This window comes from Oryza brachyantha, chromosome 3 (genome assembly GCF_000231095.2).
Source record: "Oryza brachyantha chromosome 3, ObraRS2, whole genome shotgun sequence".
Lineage (NCBI taxonomy): Eukaryota > Viridiplantae > Streptophyta > Magnoliopsida > Poales > Poaceae > Oryza > Oryza brachyantha.
In genome coordinates, this window is record NC_023165.2 from 23430527 (window position 1) to 23450793 (window position 20267).

At 38.5% G+C, this 20267-nt stretch overlaps 2 protein-coding genes across 3 annotated transcripts; both read left to right on the forward strand.

Annotated features, from left to right (window-relative positions):
- Positions 1–2540: 2540 nt before the first annotated feature.
- LOC102710857 (14-3-3-like protein GF14-F) lies at positions 2541–6277 on the forward strand. 2 transcript variants are annotated; one of them, XM_006650421.2, is made up of 6 exons: positions 2541–2712; positions 3805–4263; positions 4356–4434; positions 4782–4904; positions 5684–5800; positions 5900–6277. In XM_006650421.2, the coding sequence occupies exons 2-6, from the start codon at positions 3857–3859 to the stop codon at positions 5954–5956; spliced, it is 783 nt and encodes a 260-aa protein (XP_006650484.1). In that variant the 5' UTR covers positions 2541–2712; positions 3805–3856; the 3' UTR covers positions 5957–6277. The 2 variants fall into 2 exon arrangements, with proteins under 2 accessions (XP_006650484.1, XP_015690686.1); XM_015835200.1 differs by having other exon boundaries at positions 3808–4263.
- A 2588-nt stretch (positions 6278–8865) lies between these two features.
- Positions 8866–19308, forward strand: LOC102711138 (protein CASP). Its single transcript, XM_006650422.3, has 18 exons — positions 8866–9140; positions 10025–10314; positions 11502–11651; positions 12270–12358; positions 12476–12585; positions 12697–12791; positions 13502–13554; positions 14177–14342; positions 15389–15481; positions 16042–16170; positions 16294–16413; positions 16618–16698; positions 17383–17490; positions 17787–17930; positions 18012–18110; positions 18195–18274; positions 18762–18854; positions 18927–19308. The coding sequence occupies exons 1-18, from the start codon at positions 9002–9004 to the stop codon at positions 18991–18993; spliced, it is 2106 nt and encodes a 701-aa protein (XP_006650485.3). The 5' UTR covers positions 8866–9001; the 3' UTR covers positions 18994–19308.
- Positions 19309–20267: the final 959 nt, after the last annotated feature.

Here is a 20267-nt window from a genome sequence, read left to right on the forward strand (position 1 = left end):
ATTGGTGGCTAGCATAGGAAGGAGCTGATGATGAATGGAGGGGTAGGTGTTCCTCACCAGATCCTGCTGGATCTCACCAAGCATTGGTGGCCTTGCAGAGAAAGACAGTGGAGTTGTGTTGCTGGAAAATCGAGCGTGGAGCATACAATGGAAATCCGATGGCCACCTCTACCACTATCGCCCATCGATGATAATATGCAATTTTTAGGATTACTGAAAAATAATATTTGGTTCAACTTATGTTTAATAGGTCAATCTTTATGACAGGTAAGCAATAGCGCTACCACGTCAACATCTACTTGACAAAACCACCTATAAAACCACTTTATGGGGTATTTGAACTAGTTCCGTACTTTAAGGAATGGTATATCCAGTTTTATATATTAAAGGTTTAAGGTCTTGTTTAGTTCCTAATTTCTTTTTCAAAAACATCACATCAAATTTTTAGACACCTAAATAAAGTATTAAACATAGATGAACCAAAAAACTAATTGCCCAGTTATGAAAGAAATCTTGAGATGAATCTTTTGAGCCTAATTAGTCCATGATTAGCCATGAGTGCTACAGTAACCAACATTGTATTTCTAATCTGATTCTTTTTAACTGAAATTTTAGTTGTTTACAAATTGTATTTGTAGATGGACTCTTCCCTCAATATCAATTGTTTTATTTGTATACAATTTAGAAGTATCTAGAATTCGAATTATAAATTAAATACTATGTAGAAAATAGTTTACGAACCAGTACAATTTAGAATATAGGTAAATGGGTTCCATGTAAAAATATAATTTAGAAAATTTTAAATTCAAATTAACAATTAAAAAATAATTATTATCAAGATAAATGATCCTATATAGCTATAATACTACAAAACTAGACAAAAGTGACACTGAAAACCATTATACCAGTGGCAAATAGTTAAAGTTGACGAAGAGAGTGGCATTTGGAAATACGCCTTCCGGAAGGATGGCAAATGATCCAAAATCTCATAAAACGGAGGGAGTATTACAAATAATTTATGGACACATTTTTTTAATATATGCATTCTAAGTAGTTTAAATCAAAGATTGAAATATAACCTAAAACCTCAAAAATCAACTTTTAAGTATAAATTTTAAAATTCAAGATCTAGGCGCTGTTTGGATCGATAGACTTTTTTTAGTTTTTGTCACGGTGGATGTTTAGACGTTAATTAGGAGTATTAAATATAGACTGATAACAAAACTAATTGCATAAATAAAGACTATTTCATTAGACAAAATTTTTAAGGCTAATTAATCCATGATTAACAAATATTTATTGTAGCATTACATTCGCTAATCATAGATTACTTAGGCTCAATAGATTCGTCTCGCGAAATAGTCCAGAGTATGAGGTGAGTTTTATTAATAGTCTATATTTAATACTTCTAATTAGTTCCAAACATTGATATGATAGAGACTAAAAAAGTCGTGAAAACAAATCGGGTGGCCATGTTTAGTTCCCAAAATTTTTTCTCAAAAACACCACATGGATATTTGGACACCTAAATGAAGCATTAAATATACACGAAGATTAATACTAATTACATATTTATGGAAAAAATTATGAGACGAATCTTTTGAACCTAATTAGTACATAATTAGCCATAAGTGCTACCGTAACCAACATGTGCTAGTGATGGACTAACTAGGCTCAAATATTCATCTCGTGGTTTTTAGACGAAATCTAAATTTATTTTATAATTAGACCATATTTAATAACTCTGTCAAAAATTGGGAGACATGAACGCAGCCCACTAATCATACGGATTTTTATATTCCCTTGTCACATCGATCGGTCGTTTGGACGTTAATTTAGAGTATTAAATATAGACTAATATCAAAATTAATTAGATAAATACATGCTATTTCATTAGATAAATTTTTTAAGTCTAATTAAGTCACAATTAGCAAATGTTTACTGTAGCATCACATTCGCTAATCATGGACTAACTAGACTCAGTGAATTCGTCTCACAAAATAGTCCAGAGTATGAAGTGAGTTTTATTAATAGTCTATATTTTATACAATTAGTATTTAAATATTCGATGGAACGTATTAAAAAAATCCCTGTATGCCACATGGGAAGACTACGTTCTACAGTAATTTCACTGCTGCTACAAGGTCGGTGCAGTTGTTTAGCCGCAGAAACCACGTGACGTGATCGGCGCACGGCTTCCTCCCTGGTCCGTAGCCCGCAGCCCCACCCCTCAGGTCAAAGCCGCCGGGGATGCGGCCGGTCCAATGGAATACCGCCACGTGCCTCCTTCCCCTCAGCCGGTCCAGTGCGCCCGTCCCACGCATCCCCCCGCCCCCCCGCCCCGCGCGGACTCCCGGTTCGGTTTGACCGCGCCTCGCGCTCGCGGCTCCAGCCCTCCTCGTGGCGTCGCCCGGGCGCGACGCGTTGCACCCCATTGGCCGGCCGCGGCAAGAGAGGCCAGGCGAGCTTCCCGAGGAGCCGCACCCGTCGCTTTCTAATTTTTTTTTCTCGCCCCCCTCTCTCTCTCTCTCGCTCTCCTCCACCACTGCCCCCTCCCCACGCTCTCCGCTCCTCCGCTCTCCTTCCTCCTCCTCTTTTACCCGCTCCCGAGTCCCGATCGCCCCGGACTCCCACAGCCGCAGCGAACAAATCCGCGGCCAGGGCGAGAGCGAGCTCGTGAGGAGAGGCAAGGGAAAGAGCGCGAAGGGAAAGGTGCTCCCTCTCTCTCTCTCTATCCCCGTTCCCTTTTCCCTTTCTTTGGTGTCTTTTTTTACCTTTACGGTTGCTGGGATTTGGGGGGATTTGGTGGGTGCGTTGGTTGGTTGCGTGAATCCGAGGGAGGTTGAAAGTGTTCGTCCTCGATCTTCCCTGCGCCGCACTGCACTGCTCCGAGGTTTGAGATAGATTGCGGTGTTGCCTAATTTGCTCGTTTCGGGTATGGATTTGAAGGGATGTTTGTTCGAATCGCGTTAGATCTAGTGTTGGGGAGTATGGTTGGGTTGGGTTCGAGGCCAGATCTGATGCGCAGCTTTCGGGATGTGATTGTGAGATGTCCTGTTGTTTCCTTCGTAGCTGGATGCGTTGTGTTTACTCGAGATCGTATTCGGGGGGTTTTAGCAAGGATTTGAGATCTGCGTGGAGGAAAGCCCGTGCTTGATTTTTCATACGAAATGTGCAAGTGTAGCTCTCTGCCGTTTGAGCTAATTCGGTTGCTCCGTCGAGCGTTTTTCTCCTACTGTTAGATGCAGCATGCCTACGTTGAACTGCAGATCTAGTCATTTCCGCTGGTGTTCATGTTGGCTTTCAACTGTTATTCTGTCTGCTTGCTGTTCCGTGGAAGGAGCAGCAGTGCCTTGTCGTTTTCCTAGCTTGCAATTTGGTGGTGTTGGACTAGATCATTGGTTTGACAACCACTTTCCTGTTGATTTGTCTGACGGAATCACTCAAAAAGTAAGAAAATAAAATGGAGAAAGTACTCCAGTGGAAGGGGATGGACTAGAATATTTAGATGTGTGGGAACGATTCCCTTTGTTCACTGAAAAAGCTTGCGCTAGTTATCTAATTGGGAAAGTAGAGTGCCATCCACTTGGTTGGAATCCGGCACAAGTAGGATGATCTGTATGATCTGCTTGGATTTCGTTCATTGTTCCATGGGTGGATGGTGGCTATTATGTTGATTTCCACTTGGGCTGGTTTTCAGGGAATGGTATATATTCTTGTAAATGGTCCACAAGTGATATAGGTTGTATCTGTGCAAGGGCTGATCCATTTTAAAATTAAGCAATTGCTCTAATGCATTATTAGCAGGTACGCAAGGTCAGACGAAGTTTGTGTCGAGGAACAAAGGAGAGGAAAAATGTCGCCTGCGGAGGCATCCCGCGAGGAGAATGTGTACATGGCAAAGCTTGCCGAGCAGGCTGAGCGTTATGAGGAAATGGTTGAATTCATGGAGAAGGTGGCAAAGACCGCTGATGTTGGTGAGCTTACAGTTGAGGAACGTAACCTGCTTTCTGTGGCTTACAAGAATGTGATTGGCGCTCGGAGGGCATCGTGGAGGATCATCTCTTCTATCGAGCAGAAGGAGGAGAGCCGTGGTAACGAGGCATACGTTGCATCAATTAAGGAGTACCGTAGCAGGATTGAAACCGAGCTCAGCAAGATCTGTGATGGTATCCTCAAGCTTCTGGATTCCCACCTTGTCCCCTCTGCCACAGCTGCAGAGTCTAAGGTGTTCTACCTTAAAATGAAGGGTGATTACCACAGGTATTAATTTCTGGTATTTTGGGAATTAGCAGTAGCTAATAATTTACTTGTTTTGGATTTCTGATGTTTATTTTCTTACTTTGAATGTCTAGGTACCTTGCTGAGTTTAAGTCAGGAGCTGAGAGGAAGGAAGCAGCTGAGAACACTCTTGTGGCATACAAGTCTGCTCAGGTTGGCCTCCATGTATTTCTGCCGATATGTATGGTGTACAGTGGCATTCAGTTTGCTATATTATGATTTTTTTTCTTGGAGTAGATTAACAATTAGTCTTTTTTATGTCATTCCTTACAGTGATGTTGTATGATTGTACCCTTCATGCTGTGTCCTTTTTCGCTATAGAAAAAAAATACAGTTTTCATGCATGTGATGCACATGTGCTCATGTTTGTGACATATGCTGCTAGATATGGCATGTATTATGTGGCAACCTTTGTTTTATTTTCATGTATCAGTTTCATGGATCTTTTATGCTTATGTATCAACAAAGATTGACAGGATGATATTTGACTACTTTTTTAGGATATTGCACTTGCTGAACTGCCTACAACTCACCCGATAAGGCTTGGACTTGCACTGAACTTTTCAGTGTTCTACTATGAGATTCTCAACTCACCAGACCGTGCTTGCAACCTTGCAAAGCAAGTTAGTTTTTCTGTTCTTTTTTCCTTTTTATCAAGTCTGTACCTACTCATGGTACTTTGTATTACTTGCTATCTTGCATATTTTAAATTGAAGGTGCTTGATTGCTATTTTTCATCATTAGCTATGCAATTTTTTATGTAGCAAAAATTCATGCATAACAGCATAAGCATTGATTTCTTTTGTCTGGTCTATTGCAGGGGAAAATAACTGATAAATTGTTCATACTATGCATGTTAGGATAAGTACATTGAAGTAATACCCTGATTAGATATGCTATGCTCCTACCAGTAGTCTGTTCAACTAACCTGAATGCCATGCACAGAATTCTATTATGGGGTCTAATTAGCCATGACACATGCAATTGATTTATTTGCAATATGTATGTGTACTGCGCTGTATGTGATGTGTATTTCTTCCGGTTCTATGGCATGCTTCTAGTTTTAGCACATCACATTAAATTAATGGCTACTGAAATTTGGAAGTTATACTGGCAGGAGCATTTTAGAACATAGGAACAGACCAATTCCTTCGTTTTTTCATCAGGTTACATCTGTAAAAGGACACGTTGACCCTGTTAGAGCTTCATGTCTATGTTTGAGCTTGTTTTCTCACGTCATTAGAGCTTTGGATATTAGGAGTTTTTGATCTGAAACCTCACCGATTGAAGCTTCGCGTCCCTTGAGACTAGAGCTTGATTTCTTACATGTCAACTAGTGATGTACTGAAAGATGCCTGTATGTACTATCTGGAGTGACGGTAACCCCATGTCTGTATGTTAGGCGTTTGATGATGCTATTGCTGAGCTGGACACCCTCGGCGAGGAGTCTTACAAGGACAGCACCTTGATCATGCAACTTCTTCGTGACAATCTGACTCTCTGGACCTCCGACAATGCGGTATTAATCTAATATGTTTATTTTGTACTTATCATACTGTAATTTCACAACCGATGTAACGCCATGTGGTCTTACATACCTTATGCTATCTCCCTTTAGGAGGACGGTGGTGACGAGATCAAGGAAGCGGCGAAGCCTGAAGGAGAGGGTCACTAATCAGACCTGAAGTCTATTTCTGAGTCCATTTACTCAGCTATCTGTATTACGGGATCATAAGATGTACTAGGATCGATTGCCATGTGGAATCATAAGATGTAGGGCTGCTTAAGTGCGTATTTCAAAATATGTCGAGCTGAAGTACCCAGTGGACACTGTTATGTGCACTACATTGCTTCTGTGACTTATTTACTAGTTAATTAGCAACGTTCAAGGACTTCCTGTATTTTGCAGCACATTATTAGTACCGCTGTATTAGCATTTTCCATTGGCTGGTTATGATTGAGAATACATGCCAGGCATTGTCTGTCTTGATTTGTATGCTCGATGTTGGACACGTCCGCTTTCTTTATTATCCATTATCCCTGTCCCAGTTCTTTTCTGCTAGATTATCGTTTCCAAGCTTTTAAGCAAACGTTGCATTTTTTTAATGAAAAACGTTTTTATATAAAAATTGGTTAAAAATAAATTCATTGAGTTTGGTTAATACTTAATTAATCATGCATGTTAAGGGCAATTTTAGTTTGTAACAAAAATCAACTTGTAAATTTTGGCATGCCAAAATTTTTGGTAGGATAAACTACACAAAATTTTACATTATAATCTTGTCAATATTTGGGAATTTTACCAGCTACTCATAAAACTAACAAAATTTCGCACAATATCAAACTAAACATATCCTGCAAGTTTTGACCTTGCCAAAATTTCGCCATCATATTTTGGTTTTGTCAATAGATAGCGAGATGTGCGGCCGGTTGCCTTCGACCTCCATTGAACGGGCCGAACAATTGGAGTCATGTTTGCACAGTCGGCAACTCGGCATCCTGTCCATCCATGGATTCGTGCTGACGATGGCTATCAGCATATTTCGATGTGAAACTGAAACATGTCCATGATGTTGCAAGTTGCAACTTATTAAGTGTTTCCTGTCTAAAAGTTGAATTTTCTAGTAGGATGGGAAGTGAGTAATGGTTTACATAGATGTTCAAGGTAAGTACAAGCCTACGACTGTTACAACTACCCTTCTTGCCTACTTCACTTTATAATCACTCTTCAATGCCTGTTTTCAAGTAACTATAGAACACATGAGCAAGCTATTTTTACTCGAAGTCGAGTTAGTTGAGCTGGTGATAATATAAGATTCCGCTCTAATTATCTAGAAAACAAAAGATTAAAATGATAAATATCATTTATTTTGTTATGACTTATTTATCCCATTAAAGATATTTTGCAAATGATTTATTTGTTTAAATTAGTCTTCCAACCTTTCATATTATAAGCTACAATAGGTTTATATTATAACAGTACAAGCTATTCTTATGTTGTTCTAAGTCAAATCTCTTCAAGTATAATCAAGTTTATGAAAAAAGTAAACTAACATCTAAAACACAACATGAGTTTAATTAATTCCATAAGTGAATATATTTTTATAATATATTTATTTCATGTTGAAAATATATTTATATTTTTCTATAAACTTTGTCAAATATGAAAATAGTTGACTTGGGATATAACTAAAATAACTTATAATATAAAACGTATATATTTTTTGTAAGACAATTAAACGCCATATCCAATACATAATTAAAAATAACATATTTAAAAATGGAGGGAGTACACGTTATAGATATATAGACATGCATCAGACGTCCGTTTTGGATTAATAATATATGTTTTGCAATATTTGAGTCACTAGGCCACACATAAAATGAAGCTAGTAACACAAGCGATAATCCCGACTCCCATTGTACTAGTAATACCTTTAATTTTCATGATAAGTCAAATTTGCCCTTCTGCATGTGTGTAAATTATATCCCTCAACTCCTGAACTCCAAAACTAGGCATTGAATATCTCGCAATTGTCAAAATAGTTCAATTTACGGTCTTGGACCAAACCATATTGGTTTTCGCTGGCTTAGAGGTTATGGATGCCTTCTCCGTAAAATGATATTTTATAAAGTAGCGAAAACTAATTCGTGAAAAAGCAAATAACATATATGTATTCTTAGCGGCTAAAAAATAAAATATATATGATAAAAAACTAAAACCAACTACAAATTTAGGACTGAAAATTTAAATTTGGCTTATAAGTATAAGGCGAAGAAAAAAGATGAGTCTATTATTATTAGATTAGAACAAAAGTGGAGATGGAGGTTGATGGAGACGATGCAGGCATACGTTTGTGGTTCTAAGACGAGCTGAATGTCCACATGTCCCAGATCTAGACTGTATTGTTTTCTAGCTGAAAGATGATAAACGAAAGATTGTCTGATTTTTTATGATAGCTATTTAATGATGGAAAAATAGAATTCTATATAACAACTCATTTAATTCTGTAAAAATACTATTATAGTTATTGTATTGCAAAATGCTTTTAAGCCAGGCCACTATGAGCAAGTATAATAGCAGGCTATAAGCTGGCTAAATGCTTATGTGAAGGAGAGGGAGGATGTGAGAGAGTGTAAGCGGGCTGTATTGTTTTCTAGCTGAAGATAAAAAACGAAAGATTGTCTGATTTTTTTGATAGCTATTTAATGATGAAAACAATAGAATTCTATATAACAATTGATTTAATTCTGTAAAAAAACTATTATAGTTATTGTATTGCGAAATGCTCTTAAGCTAGGCCACTATGAGCAAGTATAATAGCAGGCTATACATTGGTTAAATGTTTATGTGGAGGATAGAGAGGATGCGAGAGAGTGTAAGCGGGCTGTAAGCTTGTAGTCAGCTCGGGCATAAGAACCAAGAGTAACATGTGAGTCCTATATTAATGATGAAGAACTAACTACCATATGGATGAGTTAAAAAAATTATAAAAAATCTTATGGTGGCTATATTATTAAGTTGAGAAGCTTGCAGTGGAGCCAACGCGTTGGCCCCGGCGCACTCTCCACACACGGACCGGACCAGGCCGCACCAACAGCAGACCAACTGCGCCAAAAACCACTTCGCGCAGCAGCAGATCGCATCGTCGCTCCGACCGTCCGCCGTCGCCGCCCCACCGGATACCGCGCAGATCCGGAGGCCCAGATCCCCGAGTCCATGGAGCCCTCGCCGGCCGCGGCGGAGCGCGACCGCTCGCCGCCGCCGCCGCCTCCCCCGCCCCCGTCGTCGTCGTCGTCGTCGTCGGCCGCAGCGGTGATGTCGTCGCCGCTCGCCGTCGTCTGCAGCTTCTGGAAAGGTCCGGCCTGATATTACTCCCCCTCGCGCTTCCACCTGGTCGGTTAAGAGATTATGCTGGTTCGAATTGGTGAGTCTAGAGTACTGAATGGATTGGATCGCCTCCGATTAAAGCATCCGGGAATAGTGATTCCCAGTTTCCCGCTCTGCCCCATGAGTCTAGATTTGTTTGGGTATATTGTTACTGATCGCCAGCGGAGAGATCTTAGTCTCAGTGAAATGTTGAGCAAATTGGCACCTCCGTTCTAATCTATTGCTGAGAAATTTCTATAATATAGACATTGAGGTGCATTTAGCGTCCTAAACCAGCTCTCTATAGCCATGTGAATATGTGATGATGTAACAGCAAACTTTGTACAATGTTAGTGATGAATGTAGCCTTCCTGTGCATTTGATTCTGCCCTGATCATTTGCTTAATGATAACAAGTTAGTAGGTGTGGCCGTGTGGGTAGCATGCTGCTTTGCTCCTGACCGTGCTCCCTCCGTTCCATACTATAAGACGTTTTTGGTTTGTCCTAAGTTAAAGTTTGACCAAGTTGACAGAAAAAAAATAGCAACATCTACAACACCAATTAGTTTCACTAAATACATTGAATATATTCTTATAGTTTGTTTATTTTTTTTGTTGGAAATGATGCTGCATTTTTCCATAAACTTGGTTATACTTGAAAAGGTTTGATTTAGGACACACCCAAAATGACTATCATATTGAGTAATTTCTACTAGGGTCTTAATTATCTACCAAGTATGAATGGTAATGCACTATAGAAGAATATCATGGCGAGTTTGTTATGTTTTCTTGCATGTGGATGCAGGTTGGTATGATGTAAATGTTTGCGCTATCCATTGTGGATATTCTGACTATTGTTTATTTTTCACTTCAGATTTTGATTTGGAGAAGGAAAGAAGTGGTTTGGATGAGCAGGGTTTAAAGATCGCAGAGAATCAAGAGACCAGCCAGAAGAACAGACGTCGACTTGCTGAGAGCACTAGGGATTTTAAGAAAGCGTCTTCAGATGATAAGCTTAGTTTATTCAACTCCCTACTGAAGAGTTATCAAGAGGAAGTTGATAATCTCACAAAGAGAGCAAAGTTTGGAGAAAATGCATTCCTCAATATCTACCAGAAACTCTATGAAGCCCCTGATCCATATCCAGCTCTTGCTTCTATGGCTGTATGCTCTTTATGTCATCTATCGTAGCTTCTTTCTGAATTTCCTTTCATGCTATGTTATGAGTAACTTTGCCAAAACCATTCCACTAATGTTTAACATTTTGCCTTGTCTCTTGTTATCGTAGCCTAAGTATATACCTGTAGAGCTGTGGTTGTGTCTGACCTTAGTAGTTAGAATAACATTATTTTTCTGTAGCTACTTAGCTGTATGCTCACCCCTGAACAACCAAGGAAGTTATTAAGGGTGGACCCTGTATAGGGACATGGGGGTACATCTGTACCCCCCCCACCCCCCCAAATTTTTTTTGACTAAAATCTAGTATATGCTATGCATATTAGGCACAAATACTTTTAGTTGGGCCAAAATGAGTTTTTGCACCTAAAAGTTATACAGGACAACCAAACTCCATCCCTCATGGGCTTATGGCTCTTGACGGCTATCAATCTTAGCCCATGTAGCTGACCATGGTGTACAGAGTGGGCTGTAGCAAGCAGCATCCAAATGCTGATGCTCATGCATGCTCAACAAACCATATGGAAATTTGAAAACTCTGATATTAACTTGTACTCTGTTGTCACGGATTGATTGGAAAATTTTGAAATAGTGGCACTAAGCAATGGAACGGTTTATTCTACTGTCAACATGTGAAATGTGAATTTTGTTCATAGCTCTGTTAAAAAGAAATGTGCTGATTCAAAAATAGATTTTATTCAATTATTATAGATATCAATGTCTGAAAAAGAATGAGAACAAAAAGAGGAACCAGTTAATAGAAGAAAAGTGAAACATAAGTTTTTGATGAACCTACAATATCTACTTTTCAAGGGTATTGTATTTAGTTTTATATAGAACAAATACTCCGTTTCATACCCCCATCTCCAAAGTCCTGCGGCCACCACTTAATTGCAATAATATGGCCAGTTACTAAATTTGAAAGTATAATTGTAATTTTGTCAAACTGCAAAATATAGATGACATTTTGCCCCAGCATAATACAAGTAGTAAAGTAAACTGCTAAAATTACAAGTAGATAGGAGAGCATTCAATTTTATGGGATGGTACTGCAATTTCTCTAGCAAAGCCTGATTTCTCTAACTTTAGGTGCTTCCAGTATAATAGATAGGGTTCAATCTCATGGTATTGACATTTCCCCCAACATGTCCTTTTTATGATCTCAATCCATTCAGGAACAAGACCAGAAACTATCTGAACTGGAGACTGAAAATCGGAAGATGAAACTCGAGCTTGAAGAGTACCGGGCAGAAGCTGCCCACCTGAAGAATCAGCAAGCAACAATTAGGCGACTTGAGGAGCGAAACCGCCAACTAGAACAACAGGTCTGTTCAGATGCTACTAAGTTGCTTGCTCTCTTTTCTCAGCTAGAAATATTTTTTTTCTTCTGTTCTTGTTCTCTCCTTGAAGGAGGTAAAGCGGTAAAAGGATAAGTTCGTAGGATACCTTTGTTTTCTCAGTCGTAAATAGTGTTTTGTGCATATGATAGTACTGTGATTGCTTGATTAGGAATACTGTTTTCTGATAATTTGGAAGCTTCATCTGTGTAAATTATTTTCAACCAAGTTTCAGAAACTCACAATAGGCACTGTATTAGCTATTTCTTTTACGTTCATTCTAGAGACAAATGTGATATTTTACCTAGTAGCAATATACGTATGTTTTTATCCTGCTGATATTCTGAGATACTAATATTGATTTCTGAGCATAACGCAATTGATCAAAACTATATCATAAATATGTCTTATGTAAGGGCTCTTGAATTTGTTTAGAAGTGAGATATTTGTTCAAATATGCCTGTTGTGGCTAATCATTCTTGGAATAGTAACCTTTGTAGAAAAAAAATTCCTGCTGATTCTTTCTCCAATTTATTTCAAGCACCATTCTTCAATTGTTCTCAAGTTCTCTCTTGCAATATTCGTTCTTCTGTTTAATAATTTTAGATGGAGGAAAAAGTCAGAGAAATGGTTGAAATGAAGCAGAGGAGTTTGGCAGAAGATAGCCAGAAAACTCTTGAAGCTCTGAAAGACAGGTATTGTGAATTAGTGGTAAACAGGAATATAACTTATCTACCATCATGATTGCACTGCATTTATCTTTATTTGAACTTCTGAAGCATATTTTCACCTTTAGTTTTTCATGGTTGTAGGGAGCGGTCCTTGCAGGACCAGCTCAGACAAGCCACAGAAAGTGTAAAGAATATGCAGAAGCTACATGAATCAGCACAAAGTCAACTGTTTGAGCTTCGCACTCAATCAGGTTACTTTTATTTTAACTGTGTAGCCTTGAATGTCTTTGTGAATTGATGTTAGATACGTTTTCGTACTTCAAAGGTTTCATTGTTGTGATGAAGTATCATCTTTCTTTCAGAGGAGGACCGAGCAGCGAAGGAAACTGAAGTCAATCTTCTGTTGGATGAAGTTGAACGGGCCCAAGCACGATTAGTCAGTCTTGAGAGAGAAAAGGTATCTTCATGTTTTGAAATGCGAGCTCAATGTTTTTGACTAGACATATATTTGAACATAACATTGTTAGTAGTGCTATCCATTTTTTAATAATCATGCAATGACCATTATTACCAATAACCAAATACATGGTTGTTTTTAAGATCTATCATTGCTGAACCTTTGGAACTGAACCATATGCAAAGGTCCTGATTCATGCAGCTTCTGCATTAAGAAATCTCTTAAGACATTTGGTATACAAGACATTGTGTAACTACTGTCTAATTTTATATCAGAGAAACCAAACTAGGGAGTTTTAGAATCAAATAACTAGAATATCTATCATGATGAAGTTGAGGGACTAACATACGAGAAATTTTTTTATTTTTTAAACTTTTTTAATAAATAATTTTATTACTAAACCTTCGGGAAAAATATTTTCACCTTATGAACCTTTTGGCCACGGCACCAACATTGGCGTGGTGAAACGGCTTGCCATGCCGATCAGGCGGCGTGGCAGCGTTGTCTTGCCACGCCACCCACACTGGTGTGGCCAAAAGGTTCAGTTTTGGAAAAATTTTGTCCAGTGGTTTAGTAATAAAATTACTTGCTAAAAAGGTTTATTTAATAAAAAAATTTCGACATACGATTGTAGATGAAATTTGCATAACTATTGCTTGCCACGCCTGATCCGGAATGCCACGTTTTATGCCTTTATTTTTTTTCTGCAGGGTGATTTACGATCTCAGTTGCAAACAACAAATGAAGATGCAACCAATAGTAGGTTAGTTTATGTGCATTTTCTATGTCTATGCACCTCCATCGTTTGCTCTTCAGCTTCTCAGCCATATCCAAAATTTGAATTTTTAAACTTAATTTTAGAGTTGATTTGTTTTTTCCATCGTAGTTTATTTTTCAGCATTGGCTTTAATGTGAAAGTATTGTTGGTTGGGGCTTGGATCCCCTGCCATTATGTTAGTACGACCACTGACATAGTGACATGTGAGTCCCACCCTCCTATGGGCCCACATGCCAATGGTTATAATGAGGCTACCATTATGGTAGAGGATGTGAATCTTGTTGGTTGGTGGGTAGGTAAGGGGTGTTGAAGGGATAAAATTTCTCGATTTATGAACTGATGGTAGATAAGAATGTACAAGTTGATTTATTTTGGGACAAAGTTTAAACTCAAAGTTGGTTTTATTTTGGGACAAAGGGAGTAAGTTGCTAAGAACACATATATAATTGATTTGGATTGTGTAGATTTGTCAGGTCATCCATGATTCATACATCAGTGATACTAATGCCTTTCACTAGTATTGCCGTTTATTACCATTTTCTTTGGGCTTTTAAGCTTACCCAAAAGTTAATGCTAAACTTATTATCTGAATCATGTTATGCTGCAGTGACTATATGGATTCAAGTGATATACTTGAGAGTTCCTTGAATGCCAAGGAGAAGATCATCTCCGAACTGAATGCAGAACTGCGCAATATTGAGAGCACTTTATCTTCTGAGAGAGAAACACATGTTAATGAACTAAAGAAGTTGACTGGTTTGCTCAGTGAGAAGGTACTCTGTCATTAGAAGACTTTATTATGTGAACTTGATAGCTTTTTCTTGAAGATGTGGACAAAGGTCTACATGTACTTGTTTAAGTTTGCTTTTATTCATTAAGGCTGCATTCTTTTAGGGTTGATTATTTCTCGGCCTTTGCATACTTCCCAAACTGCTAAATGATATTTTTTTACAAAAAGTTTCAATATGGAAGTTGATCATACCACATTTCTTAAGTAGTTAATTCCATTGTTTATACATGAAATAGCTATCACAAAAATTAGATAATCTTTTATCTTTCATCTTCATCTAACAAAAGAACATAGACTAGTGCAAATATGGAAGGGATTCATATATTTTCTTATGTAGAGATCCTTCATTTAAAATTGCCTTTGTACAAAGGAGCAGTACTGTAGTAGATAGCAACCTTATAGTGGTCATCTACCTCTGTCTATTTACTTATTTGTTACAATCCATTGTTGATTTGTTTGATACTCCATCCAAAAATCTTGTATGTATAATGTTTTGAAGATTTTCCAAAAAAGATGTACGCATTCTGCTTGTGCCCCAAAGGAGTAGCCAATCAGCCATGCAGCCGTATGTTTCATGGCTGGATTAATTTCATGGCCTGCAACCTGAGAAAGCATGCACTTCCTTTAAACAAAGATAAGTTTGCTGCTCACCAGTCACCACATGCAGGATGCCAGGCATGCATGGCACTTCCTTTTGAGACTGCATCTAAATTGATATAGATGAGTAAATGGATCTAAGGAGTGAGAGTTTCCTTGGTCTTGGCGATAAAAGTTGTACATAGGAGATTTTTGGAAGGCGGGAGTATATGTTAATTTCTTTGCTTCTATCACTATCTGTTTCTATTACACCAGACTCTGTTGTTATGTGGGTTTAATAGACGTTACCTCTTCTATTACATTTATTAGTCATATATTAGAAATGCGGATTGATGTACCGAACACCATGAATATATTATTTGGAATGGTTTATTTCTGTCCAACTGTATGTTACCCACTATTTTATTTTTCTAATCAATTTTCAATTTGTAGGAAAATGCTCTGACAGAATTGAAGAAAGAACTCCAAGAAAGACCAACAAGAAGACTGGTAGATGACCTCAAGAAAAAGGTTCAGATTTTGCAGGTATCTCTACTACTTAAAAGCGGAGTTGTCTGTCCTGCAGTCCTCTCCATCCAACGTCATGGAAGAACCCCTGCTTTGAAAAACCAGAAAAAAAATTCGTGTGTTTTCTTTAAGAAAACTGTTCCTTTTCTTCAGTTGTATGGACCATTTCTTCTCTATGGGCTGTGCAATCCATCGTCAGTTGTATGGACCTGTTGGAATGCACATGTATATTACTAGTATATAGAAAGCACCCATTTTAACCCCAAATCATGATATTGAACCATCTACATCTGGTAACTTCTTTAGTTCTGATCTGTCTCTGTATTACATCCACAAGTTAGTTCGACAATCATTGCATACCATTTTGATGCCTTTGCATATCCTATACTGTACACAATATCAGCAATTCCTTGTTACCTCATGCAGCTGTGTTAGTAGATAACCCTCATCATGTTGTTGGTGGTTATTCTAAAATAATGTTTGTGTGATAACATTATGTTGTTTTTATTATCCCTCCACGTGTCATCTCTTCCTCACTATACTTGTTCCTGATGACATACTATTGTTGTTTCCATTAGGCTGTAGGGTACAACTCCATTGAAGCCGAAGACTGGGAGCTAGCAACAAATGGTGAAGAAATGAGCAAGTTGGAAGCTTTGCTTCTTGACAAGAACCGTAAAATGGAGCATGAACTAACACAGCTGAAGGTTGGCTGGTCTTTAGTTTGGATACTAAAATGCTGTGCTGTAGACAATTCCTTCTCTGTATGGGCAGCAGATTTTCCACATGCATATGAAAATACAAGGTAAACTTGTTTTTCTCTCTTGAAGGTCAAAATATCAGAGAAATCAGATCTTCTTGAGGAAGCTGAAAAAAAGATTGCTGAACTAACCGCAAAGGCTGAAGAGCAGCAGAAGTTAATTTTGAAACTTGAGGACGACATTCTAAAGGTTACTTTTCATGATTCTGTGATAATCAGTAGCAATTGATCCTTATGGATATTGTACTTATAGACAACTTTACTGTAGCATGTGAATTTGAATAATGATACCACAATGATATAGAACATGAAAATCAAATGTTTTACTAATGTTATTTTACTTTCATCTTCTGAAGTACATATAATTGCTAGTAATGTATTAGCTTTATTGCAGGGCTATAGTTCAACTGATAGGAGGACTTCCCTTTTGAATGATTGGGATCTCCAAGAGATCGGCTCAAATGAAGTATCAGAGGTAATTTCTAGCCTTCTAGGTTAGATTCACTTATTGCAAAACATGCTACAGTCACACAGTATCTCGTTGAAGTTTGTTGTAGAATGGAGGCTCTTGTATGGAAAAAACCCTATTCTACAAAATTCCAATCCTCAAAGCAACCTATCTGTTTGTTATATAATGTATAATGGCTGCTTTAACTCAGCTGTGGACAAAACATGCAAGAGAAACTCAATTGAAAAGTTCAACTTTAAATTACTCTTGATGCTATCATAAAGAGGATTTACCATGAATGTTGTCAGTGTAAGGAGATGCTGTACTAAACCTCTTTATCAGAAAGTATGGATATGTAGCAGTGATCAGAGCATTGAAGAACTAAATAATCGCTGGTCTTCTGTGCACGTTATTTTCATATTCACTCTTTTCATAACTATTGTCAGAAGTTCAGAACAATCGCTTCGTAACTTATGTTTTAACCTAAAATCTGTCTTGCCTGTCCAAGACAGTAATTAAGCTAACAAACAATAGTCGCCTTGTTTTTTAACTAATATATATCAATATACTTGTGATAATGCAAACAACCAAATTGTGCTAAAAATGTCCCTTTTCAATTTCTACCAAATGTGTACTAGTTATTTTCAGTTAGTTGCAATTGCATTATAGAATGACCACTTCACCCCCTTTTTGCATAATACCTATTTTCAGGGTACTGATCCAAGGCATGCACCACAAGACCAAGATCAAAGTTCCATGCTTAAGGTCATTTGCAATCAGAGGGATCGTTTCCGTACACGTCTGCGTGAAACTGAGGAGGTACATTTCATGGAATTGTGAAAAGTGACTGCACCATACTGTTTAGAGTAATAGAGATAGTGTAGTTCTCACTTCTCATGTGAATCAGATGAGAAACGGCATGATGTGCTAATTTGCCATAGCCTTTTTTTACTATATTAATGGATAGTGAGAGAAAGTCATGCCCTTGATTTTTCTTTGAAGTTGTGGATGTGTTAATTTGATTTTTATCTCATATTTCTCTTCTTTTTAATGTAGATGGACCTATTGTCATATTGTGCTGTACCACTGACTTGTTACCATTTTTTGTCTCCTAGGAACTAAGAAGACTAAAAGAGAAGTATGAAATGCTAGTTGTAGAATTGGAAAAAACTAAAGCGGATAATGTTCAACTGTATGGGAAGATTCGATACGTTCAAGACTACAGTCATGAGAAGATTGTTTCCAGAGGACCAAAGAAGGTTTATACACATCCTTACGAGGGAAAATAGCAAAATCTACAACATTCTATCTTTTGACCTTTTTTACATTGTGCTTTGCAGTATGCAGAAGATATTGAAAGTGGTTCTTCAGATGTCGAGACGAAGTACAAGAAAATGTATGAGGATGACATAAATCCTTTTGCTGCTTTTTCGAAGAAGGTAAACAAAATGTTTACATTTTATGAGAAATTGTCATATGTGGTACTCCATATAGCTTATCCATATTTTTATTTCCATATCCAGGAAAAGGACCAACGGTACAAGGAACTTGGTTTAAGAGATAAAATCACTCTGAGTAGTGGACGTTTTCTTCTTGGTAACAAGTATGCCACCATCTTTTTCTTTGGGTTCCAGGCTTTACTTTTTTGTTTTTTGGCACATCCTGATCTCTGATGATAACTGGCAAACAGTAGTTAGCGCTATACATGTTGAATTTCTCTGTTTTGACCATTCCCAATATTATGATCTTGTGTTTAATGGTATTATGACTTGTAGTAAATTTGAAAAATGCCATCGTGGAGATACACTAGTTGCAAATTGGCACGATGACTTATGAATTTAGTTCATGCACCTTGTGGCCATCAAAACATACTATTCTGTCTACGGTAGCATGTTTAAACCAGTTGCTTCTTATTAATGGTAGCCCTTTCATGTGAGGGTAAATCTATGTGGGTGAACCAGGAAACACCAATCAATTGCATAATAGATCTGTTGGTATAGTTTTCTTTCCTTTTTATCTTTATAAATTACTCCCATGTAGCAGAAATGATATAAGTAGCTCATGTAACATGTATTCCGTTGTATTCACAGATATGCCCGGACATTTATATTCTTCTACACCATTGGATTGCATCTCCTTGTATTTACATTGCTGTACAGAATGTCAGCTTTGAGCTATCTCAGGTATGCATGCATCGCCTTTTCAAATTTTGAACTGTGTTGCTGAGCATGACTAACATGAAATATTTTGCACAGCATCACACCCGCACATGATGAAATCATCCTGGATGCTGGCAATCAGACGCTACCCCGTGCGCTCTAAATCAAGCTGGAAGTTCCATGTGAGGGTATTGTCAGTTTTTCACTTCATCATGCTGAAACCAAAATCTGGGGTTTGATCTCAGGAATCTTTGCATAGGATCATGACTGAACCCATAGTTGACTTGTATTCTTTGTCCATTAGATGCCTGATGAATACGTTTTCTGTAGATAAATAGGGAAAATGTTTCCGGTTTTGGAGACGGGGTGGATGGAAATGGCCAGATGAGGCGTGGTGTTGCGTTTGAGCCGTTATGTAAACTGCTGTACTACTAATTGCCGTTCTGAATGCACACATGACGATGATGGTTGTACAAAAGACAAAGAAATGAGTCAACAAAATGAGTTATCATTTACATTATCCCTACTTAATACCAACATTTTCAAACGGAAAATTCTACTAACACAACAGCTACTCTAATTTTAGTGGTCTAATTTTTTTAGAGGAATTAGTGGTTCATCTCTAATACTCCAAACCCGGAAAAGTACAGATCAGACCTGATGAGCTTTGCCTGAACAGGATTCACCAAACAAAACCTGTCCAAAGTCACATTATCGACAGTATTTTCTCTTGTCTTCACCACACCAATCATTAATTCTGTTCTCTCAAGCTGCTGCCTCTCCAACTACCCCAAAGAACAACAGCAACAAAAAAAAAAAACACATCTGAAAAAAAACTATTTTATTTTGTTCCTCATTCCACCCTTTTCTCTGCCGACCCAAGCGGAGGTCGCAAATGGCAGCGACCGCGACCGATCGGAACCTGTCCATCCCGGTGGCGACCCGCACGATAACTCATGCGCTTGCTCGCGCAGCCGGGGAAAATGACTGCCTTGTTCTTCACCGCACGGGGGCGCGCAAAACCTATGGCGATGCCGCCCGCCGGCTCGCCGCAGCTCGGCCACGCGCGGTCGTGGTCCGGCGCGACGCGTCGCGTCGCGTACGGGCCACAGGCGTAGCATGGGGCGGATCCGGCCACGTCGCCGGGGAGGGGCCGGTCGCCGTCGGGCGCGATCTTGGTGCCCCCCGTGGCTATCCGTCGAGCTGGTTTGGCTCTCTCCTGTAGGGCCCAGGAGGGAGGAAGCGCTGCAGCTACGCTTGACACGTAAGCCGTGTGATATATCCCTGTGGCAATGTTTGATTTCACCGTACGTACTTGAGCTATCTAAACATCGCTGATTTGAGTGATTTATGTGAGCAGCTTTTTGCTTAAGAAGAATCTCGAGCAAGTTGCGTTGCTTATCACTAAAACAGTTTAGCTATCAACTCCAAAGTACC

Excerpts from the sequence above, each read along its gene's own strand:
- LOC102710857 (XM_006650421.2), top strand. The coding sequence starts at position 3,857 with ATGTCGCCTGCGGAGGCATCCCGCGAGGAGAATGTGTACATGGCAAAG. Across the intron at positions 4,264-4,355 it reads ATGAAGGGTGATTACCACAG|GTACCTTGCTGAGTTTAAGT; the intron begins GTATTAATTTCT and ends TTGAATGTCTAG. Across the intron at positions 4,435-4,781 it reads TGGCATACAAGTCTGCTCAG|GATATTGCACTTGCTGAACT; the intron begins GTTGGCCTCCAT and ends CTACTTTTTTAG.
- LOC102711138 (XM_006650422.3), top strand. The coding sequence starts at position 9,002 with ATGGAGCCCTCGCCGGCCGCGGCGGAGCGCGACCGCTCGCCGCCGCCG. Across the intron at positions 16,414-16,617 it reads TTGAGGACGACATTCTAAAG|GGCTATAGTTCAACTGATAG; the intron begins GTTACTTTTCAT and ends GCTTTATTGCAG. Across the intron at positions 18,855-18,926 it reads TCAGCTTTGAGCTATCTCAG|CATCACACCCGCACATGATG; the intron begins GTATGCATGCAT and ends TATTTTGCACAG.